The sequence below is a fragment of the Pseudochaenichthys georgianus genome, chromosome 7, assembly GCF_902827115.2.
Source record: "Pseudochaenichthys georgianus chromosome 7, fPseGeo1.2, whole genome shotgun sequence".
In the NCBI taxonomy this organism is placed as follows: domain Eukaryota; kingdom Metazoa; phylum Chordata; class Actinopteri; order Perciformes; family Channichthyidae; genus Pseudochaenichthys; species Pseudochaenichthys georgianus.
Genome location: NC_047509.1, coordinates 17971334 through 17980848, shown reverse-complemented (window position 1 = coordinate 17980848; position 9515 = coordinate 17971334). Strand labels below are relative to the sequence as shown.

The 9515-nt window shown below is 36.9% G+C and overlaps 1 protein-coding gene across 1 annotated transcript; it reads left to right on the top strand.

Moving 5' to 3' along the window:
* Nucleotides 1-8286: 8286 nt before the first annotated feature.
* Nucleotides 8287-9319, top strand: LOC139434099 (uncharacterized; the record flags this gene model as incomplete). The annotated part of the gene is made up of 1 exon (XM_071203612.1): nucleotides 8287-9319. A coding segment is annotated over one exon (948 nt), but the record flags the coding sequence as incomplete, so codon positions are not given.
* Nucleotides 9320-9515: the final 196 nt, after the last annotated feature.

Sequence of the window (9515 nt, the reverse complement as noted above, 5' to 3'; positions counted from 1 at the left end):
TATGAGCAGAGGGGAAGCCTGAGGGTGTTTGGACCTAGTGGCTGGTTTTGGAGCTGAGAGAAAGTCTGAACTGAGCTAGGGTCCAAGAAGGGGGAAATGAACAGAAAAAGGTCCAGAAGGGAATCTGAAGTGTAGCTGAACTAACCGTGAATCCAGGGCAGAACAGAGGCCAAAGGGGAAGAGACTGGAGACAGAGGTGGGGAGGATCTAGCAAGGTGGATTTGTCAGAGCTGAGTCTCTGTAAGAGTCATGATTGCAGGACGGGATTCAGTTGGTGAGGCAGTGAGAGCTGGGCTATGCAGAGGTGGGGGGCAAATCATAGTTTTGTAGTTTCCCATTGGTCGTTGCTCTTTGATAATGAAAATTCACCACAATGTCTTAAGCTTAACTGCAGAGGGTACCACTATGCTTCACAGGTTTTATAGCAGTCAGTTATTTGGGTTAAAGGGGTCAATACACTCAAAAGAGAATATCAGGAACATTTTATCCTGGTCATAAATTATTTTTAAAATGTTCCGACCTTGGACATTGCAATTTACCATGAGCACACAATTAAAAAATAGTAGTGTGGAGCAGAATGGCAAATAAATCAAGCATTTATTGGGGCAAAAAACTATCAATAGCGGAACATAAAACGCATTTCAAATGATTTGCTATTAGATTGGCTAATGATTAAAGGCAGGGTTGAGCGTTTAAAATATGTATTCAAGTATATGTCTGTGTTTTTCTGCTTTAGTCTATGTGTTTTGCAGAACAGAAGGACATTTGAGGTTGAAAAGTAAAATGCACTGAAATAATGCCCTAAAGCACAAGTACTTCCCCCCCCCCCCATGTACCCTTCTGTTCTCAGACAGTTGTCAGGTTTGAGGCAGACAAAAATGGGTTAGAAACAGACAAATAGGGGGGAAAAAACACTATTTGTCCATTATCCAAATGTTTCAGATCTCTTCACCAGACAATAAAAATAATTCTTTAATCCAGTTCCTGATCTCAACATCCTAGAAGCAGCCATTTCCTGTTTTTTTTTTTAACTCAACCTTTGTGAGAAATCTGCCTTTGTCCAAATCCTGCTGAGTGACTTTGTGAAATGTGTACAGTGTACGCGTGTGTAACATGAAGCCAAGCTGAGAGACAAACAGAGTTTACTGATCTAGCACTCAATCAGGGGTTGACTTCTGTTTCCATCTCATCAATCCTTCCATGCCTCTGTTGCATTGCCTTTTATCCCTTCTCCTTATCCCACTCCAGCTGAATGAATCAGAATAGAGAAATAGGGACTCACCCAAATAATCAAGTGGTCATGATGTTTTGCACTGGCAAATTAGTCTGGATCTGTTACAATAGCCCCAAAGTGACCTTGGTTTGACTTTGTAAAGGTGAGAGAAATAGTTCCACCAGTGAAGACCCTTTCTTCTCTGTCAGGACTGCATTTCCATGTTGGCATACATATGGGACACTGCTGCCTCCGTCACACAGATTTAGATATGCAGCACAACACAACTGATTATCATAACACATAGCTCTGATTATTAATGTACAGCGTACAGAATAATTATAAAGCAGATCAGCACTGGCCGTGTTTTTCTAACCTGTCAGGTCTTTCTCTAGAGTTGATAATTAGCCTTCTCTTTAATGATCTCGGCTCTTTGTCAATGAGAACTAGGCAAAGGAAAAGCAGGGTACAAATGACACATAATACATGCAGATGCAACCCAGTTTTATCATTAAGGATATTATGAATTCACAAGGAATTATATATTTGTGTACGGGCGTGCGTGCGTGCATGGTCCATTGATAGTTCTACTAGAGCCAATTCAGGTTAGGGACAGACCTGACTTGACTGATAATTAACAAACCAAACATAATGTTGTTTTTCTACCAATTTAAAATGTTATTTTAGTTTTCCTCAAGACATTGAAAAAAAATGAGTCGATAAAGAGACACAAGGCAAAAGGTTGGCTTTAATTAGTTAGGCTGAAAAAACACTCATTATTTTATGTTCCTGGACAAAAACCAACAAACATTTATCTAAAGATCTTACAGAAGCATCAATGAGAACACAAATGCTTAATTTAGTGAGGTAGTGAGATGGATAAATAAGGGCAACACAAAATGTGCAGAGAGAGCTGGATGTGAGTGAACTCAGTCAGTGAGGTTAACTTCAGATAAGCTGTAGCTCTGCTCTAAAACCTGAAGAAGTTAATCATACAATGATAACCTTGCTCACTCACAAAACATAAAACTAGTTTGCTGTTACCACCAGCGAGGTAGTATGACAATGTTGGCCTCTTGGTCAGATGATCCACCTTGGTCCAATAGAAAAATATGTCTAAAACTTTTATAAAGTTTGTCAAGACATTTTGGCTTCTCAGAGTATGAATCCTAATAACTTTGGTAATGCCCAGATTTATCTTCTAACCGCCACCATGAGCATAACATGTTGTAGTTTTGATTGAAACAACCAAACAACAGTTGGATGAACTTACATTAAATATGAAACACACTTTAATATCACAAAGGGCTGTAATTACTTCACTGATGTCAAGGGGTGAACTCAGAGGCATGAACTCAAATGCACAACTCAGACTCAGACTCAGATGGTTTCAAATAATAACGTACTTTACTTGAATTTCCACAGTAAGAAAACAAAGAACAGAAAATCACTCTTTCGAGGAGAAACAAAATACTTCCACAAGGAACTTATAAAAAAACAACAAACATGGATCAGGCTTAAATGTACGCTGGTATGTCGAGTCATGAAAGAAGACGAACTGGCACAGGACAGGTGGAGACTCAGACAATATATTCACCAGAGGTAAGGGGCACAGGTGGAAACAATCATGGCGGGGTAAACAATCACAAACGCAGGAGACACATAGGGGCGGGGAGCACAGTGACCTGAAACGAGAGGGAGAATTACTTTTCAAAAATAAAACAGGGAAGGCACAGGACAAAGGGACATGACAAAAGCTAACTTTTGACTTTTCGAGACCTGCCTTCTGATCTAGCAGTAATATCAAGACAAAGTTGACTTTAACAACAATTTAATGAGCCTAATATTCAACTATATGATCAAATTCCTGCAAGAACGATGTTTTTATGTTAAGTGATCATTAGCAATTCTGACCATATAATGTAATGTATGTATAATCAACACGTTCTCACTCCCATCCCGTCACATATTGACGGACGGTCAGGGCCCCTCCCCGTCGCTATATTACGTACAGGGTACCCCTTGCCCGTCAGGCTTCTACGGGCAGGGCGTCCCATAGACCTTCATTGCGGACAGCGGACCCCTTGACCGTCAGGCTTCTACGGGCAGGGCGTCCCATAGACCTTCATAGACCATGTGATCAACAACGATGGCCGACCTTCGTGTTATTCTCGGTGGAAAATGCCTATTTTAAGGTTCATTTGGCCATTAAAATGCGTTTTGATGTCATTTTATGCAAGTAATGAGTTTTTATTTCTGATTATTTGTGCAGTACATGTACATGATGTTTAGTTTGCTAGTTATGACGAAGATTACTTCATGAATGTGTACACATGGTTGCTAACGTTTTTTTGGTGGAAATGTGTTTTTTCACAGCAAAGTCACCCTCTGTACTTGGACTTATTGGGAGAATCTAAAGGCAAGAACATCCCAAATATTCATTTAGGTCTTTATTTTAGACCTTTAGTGTTGCCGTCTGTGAGGAAAATACATGGGGCTCAGAGCCTCGTATAGCAAAATGCTGTAAAATTATGTGAAAGCATGAATAAAACTACACATCTTCAGAGGTTGTACATACAAGTGTCCTACACTAATAATACAAAGTTATTATGGCTGTGTGTACCTTGTGTGCACCGCCTAGTGGTTAAAGCACGTTATTGAATTATTGTTTTTATGTGTTATATTTGATTAAAAAAATATTAAGAGTACATATACTTTCATAGGGGAAAAGTAGAAGGTCTGTGATAGAAATATAGAATATAAAAAATCAAGAAGATACTAAAAGTGATCTCTACAATAAAACAGTTTAAGATATTAATAGGAGGAGGTGCAAAACAGAAAAATGAATTAACCTTTATTTAAACATTAAATAACAGATTAAGGTCTTCTTTTAAATAAGAAAAACACTTTGGGGGTATCTATCAACAGATAAATATTAAGCCTGACAAAGTACTTAACGTCTAATATATTGCTTTCCTGCAATGTTAACTATGTTGAAGCACTTATTTTAACTGATATTATACATATGGATTATACTCTTATGTATGTAGATAGAATAAGAAATGTGCAGAATATGACAGTTTAATGGTGGAGGTACACACATATTGATAGATGTCTTGTAATGCACTGTTGAGAAACCTGTGACCCAAGTTTTTCATTTATTGCATAACTACACCGTAGTTGTGTATATGATATGTCAATAAACCTTTAAAATCTTGAAATCTTGAAAGGGATGTGCAAAATAGCCATAATATATAGTCTTTAATTAACTATAGAGAATAACGAGTAATTAATATACTTTATTATTCGTTTCCATTAATGTCAATTGCAGATACATGTTTAGTCTTCACAAGCACCAACTATCAAATATCTCTCCTGATTGTTGGCACTTGACAATCAACTTCCCTGAATTTTACTCAGGTGTAACTAAAGTCTGATTTAAGGGTTGTTTATATTTCACATCATTAATCAGAATCTGCAAAGTAACTCAAATAAGTGTAGTGGAGTAAAAATACCTGGTTAACCTCTGAATTGTAGTGGAGTAGAATTACAAAGTATCAATGAGCTGTCATGTGGGTATATATTAATGCTATATATTGATGCTGCGCATTATGGACAGCGATTTTCACCCATTTATTAATTATATGTTTTACATTTGATAACACCAATGTGTTTAATACTGGCAACTTCTACTTGTGGGAAAAACGAAAACGTTCAGTAGAGACGTCCCATAGAACATTTTGCGAAACACAATAGTGTAGTGTGTAGTTCTGGGGGGGCGTTCGATTCCGGTTTTGGATAGTCTGGCGTGGTTTCGTTCCATTTCAAACAGCTGTTTGACGCTCGGCGTAACCTTGGCGCACTGCCACTCCAACATCCAATCCCAGACCTTGAAGAGTAATCACGGGGACTGTAGTCCTAAACGATAGCTGGGGATTATGGGTAGTGTAGTGTCTTCGGCCATCCTAAACTCAAAAATGTTGACAATCGCAATGATGCTCGAAATGTCTCTTATAGGCCTACGTCTGTTTCCGGTTATTTTTATTTTGAAATTCAGTTCCTGACGAACGCCAAAAAAGCCCGAGATTATGGAATTAAACCAATAAATAAAAGCAAGGATAATTGTGTGTTATTGGTGAGTAAATAACAGTGTGTTATTTTGAAAAGAATAACAAATTAGAAGGAAAAAAAGATTTTAAAAATACGAGGCTCTGAGCCCCATGTATTTCCCTCACAGACGGCAACGCTAAAGGTCTAAAATAAGGACCTAAATGAATATTTGGGATGTTCTTGCCTTTAAATTCTCCCAATAAGTCCAAGTACAGAGGGTGATCTTTGCTGTGAAAAAACACATTTCCACCAAAAAAACGTTAGCATTCATGAAGTAATCTTCGTCATACCTAGCAAACTAAACATCACCCTTAGCAAAAAAATCTATAAAAATCTATAAAATCCTATAGAATCCTATAGAATCTTGTAGAAATCTATAGCATGTTATAGAACATAGTCGTATTTGTAAGCCATGCTAAAGAATTCTATAGAATACTATAGAAATCTCTAGATCATTCTGTAGAATACTATAAATGTGTACTTTTCTATAAACTTCTATAATTAAAACTATAACAATCTAAAGAATTCTATAGGACAGAACCGACTCATGACATATCTGTAGAAATCTATAGAAATGTGTAGAAATCTATAGCATTCAAAGAAAACATGCATGACATTTTCTCTCTGATGCAACCTATACTAAATTCTATAGAATTCTATAGAATTCTATAAAACTCGTCTTTAAATTGGAATAGAGAAAATCATAGTAATCTACATCATTTTGTGGAACTGAGCTGCTTTGCAAAAGCTGTATGGGTCCCTTTGAAATCTTTACAACTGTATACTGGATTATGTGCCCAATTAAATTATGTAACCTATACATAACCATATACAACCATACAACATATTGGAATGGAACTCTAAACTGAATGAATGTCACTGTCCTTGTAATCTGATGTCAATGCTCCAGAATTTCTGTGACCGCATCTGTATGTATACATTGATCACTTTTGTTATGTAACTAATTATCTGTTACAACTGGAGATTAAAGCTAAGTGACATATAACAATATCTATTGTTAGTGTGAGTCTGTTATAAACAACTCATTTGAGTCTGCAGTACTCTACTCTGTTTTGCAGTCTATTATACACTGTAAAAAAAGATTGTAATTTTACAGGAAATAACTGTAAATGTTTATAGTAAGTATCATGTTTTTTTAAATAACTTGCAAAATCCTGTAAAATGGCAGATATTAACTATAAATTAACAACCCAAAACATTATTTTCAGTATTTTGACAATAACCACAAATAACGTTTATTTCCTTTTTTTTACAGTAAATGTACTATATAATATTTACAGTATTTTTGCACTTTCAGAAAATAAATGCAGATGTACGTCAAATAAAAAGTATTATCTGTAATTAAATATGTAACTCGTAATATAAAAGTGTATTACTATTATAAGACTTTAAAGAGCTTACGAAATGAAGGACAATACTTTTCTTATTACGATAATATAAATACTATTATTAATGGGAAATCATGTCATTCATGACAATATGCCCGCAGTATTTATAAATCGTGGTTTATTACAACTTTCCATGCTCACTTCCGATGTTACACGACCGCTCCGAACAAAACAGCTTTCGCCGGTTAGTGACGTCACGCACGTCACGAGTAGAACACCTGTTGAATAATACACTACCTCTGTGGCTGATGTCGGACTCTGGAGACAGAATCGAGTGACAGACAAGACTCATTTGGCGGAGATCCGATGCGGCAACAGAACACAGACTGGTATACATTTGACTTTAATTCAGAGATTCTCAAAAAATAGTAAATCAATAATAATACATCGTAATGTAGCAGGCAAACTTGGCTCAGGCAACAGAACAGAGACTGGTATATACATTTGACTAAAATTCAGAGATTCTCAAAAAATAGTAAATAAATAATAATGACTGCTGAAATAACCAGTTTAGATACATGTAGCTGGTCAGGCTGTTGTAAATTGACCAGCCAGTATATATTAGGCTGGAATGGTTGGCTGGAGAGGGGTTTTGGACACTTCAGCTGGCCAGGATGGCTGGTTTATCCATCTATCACCAGCTTATGTTTAATAATAGTATTAAATATACCCTGCTGGGAGCTTACCAGGATTCCAGGTGACCAGCATACATTAAATACTGGTATGATTATTTAAACAAGAGAACATAAATATATTACAAAGATTCATTGTGTCATGTATTCTGGTATCTACAAAATAAAGACATTGTATAGTGTTCATAATAGTATTTTAATTTAATAAATAGCTAGTTAATATAATAAAATACACAGTAACAATACAATAATTATACAAATAACAACCAACCTGCAAATCAACCTACACATCAAAATAAATATATTATCTAAAACCGGTGCATTTGATTTAAAATAAAAGTAATACATAGAATTCAATATTTAAATGGTAACAAAAACCGTAACACTATGTATGATAAGAACAAGGCAACAAAGAAAGTGTTTGTTGTTTTTCCTTGTTCATGTCTATAATGTTTCCCGTTGTGTAGCGTCCAGCCTTTCCCAATCTGGCCTGCACTTCTGTCTGTTGAAGCCACTTCTTGAAGCAAACTGAAAAGAAATGTACAGATATAAGTACACTGTAAAAAGAAAACTTAATATTTACGTTAACATTTGGGCTGCTGTGGTTGCCAGAACCGTTAAAGTATAATACATTACAAATTACAGTTGGTTGGCATAGAGTCTAGACGTTACAGTCAACAATTGCTTATGGTGAATTACAATGGCAAAAACAAATAGAGCTAGTGTACACGGTGCAGCTGTATTATCTGGGAAATAGAAGAATCGGATCAGGATTCGGTATTGGCAGACAATCAATATCAAATGAATCGGATCATTATTAGCATCTGATCACCTTTGTCGACTTGCAGCCTAAATACAAAGATAACTCCACTCCTTTCCTACCACTCTTACCTCTAATAAGCCTTGGTAGAACTAGTGTCCGAGTCATAGGGTCCAGAGGCCTGTACTACTACTACTTTTTTTGTTCACATTATATATGCTTCCGTTAGGCAATATTATAAGGAATCATTCTGTAAACTTTCATTGTTATGCGGATGATACTCAACTATATTTATCAATCAAGCCTGATGAAATTAATCATCTAAATAAAATTCAAGACTGCCTTAAGGACTTAAAAACGTGGATGACCTTAAACTTTTTGATGTTAAACACGACCAAAACTGAAGTTATTGTACTTGGCCCGAAGAATCTACGAAACAAATTATCTAAAGATATACTAACTATGGATGGCATTAATTTGGCCTCCAGTGAGACTGTAAGGAATCTTGGTGTTATATTTGATCAGGATTTATCCTTTAACGCCCACATAAAATCAATTTCAAGGACCGCCTACTTCCATCTACGTAACATTGCAAAAATCAGGCATATCTTGCCTCAAAACGATGCAGAGAAACTAGTCCATGCATTTGTTACTTCTAGGCTGGATTATTGTAACTCTTTATTATCAGGGAGTACTAAGAAGTCAATCAAGTCGCTTCAGCTGATTCAAAATGCTGCGGCTCGTGTACTAACCAGAGTTAGGAAAAGGGACCACATTACTCCTGTTCTGGCTGTCTTACACTGGCTCCCTATAGAACACAGGATAGAATTTAAAATTCTTCTTCTCGCCTACAAAGCCCTTAATGGGCAGGCGCCATCTTACCTTAAAGAACTCATTATACCCTACTGTCCTACTAGGGCATTGCGTTCCAAGAATGCAGGGTTGTTGGTTGTTCCTAGAGTCTCTAAAAGTACAATGGGAGCCAGAGCCTTTTCTTATCAAGCTCCACATTTGTGGAATCAGCTTCCAGTTTGTGTTCGGGCGGCAGACACCCTATCCGTTTTTAAGAGTGCGCTTAAGACCTTCCTTTTTGATAAAGCTTATAGTTAGGGCTGATTAGATTCAGCCCCTAGTTTTGCTGATATAGGCTTAGTTTGTCGGGGGACATCTTACTTCTTCCTTCTCTCTGTCTATACCCGTGTACTCTCATGTTCCGATTAACCCAGCTTCCCCACATGTCTTTCTTTGTGGTGTCTATATACGCTGGGATCCGGAGTCATGGATGATCCTGCGGTCCTGTGTCCTGGATCGCGAGCGCTGGATCTTGAGTCGTGGCTGTGGTCCTGGATCATAGGTCCTGGATGGATATCCTCGTGGATTCATCTTCCTAT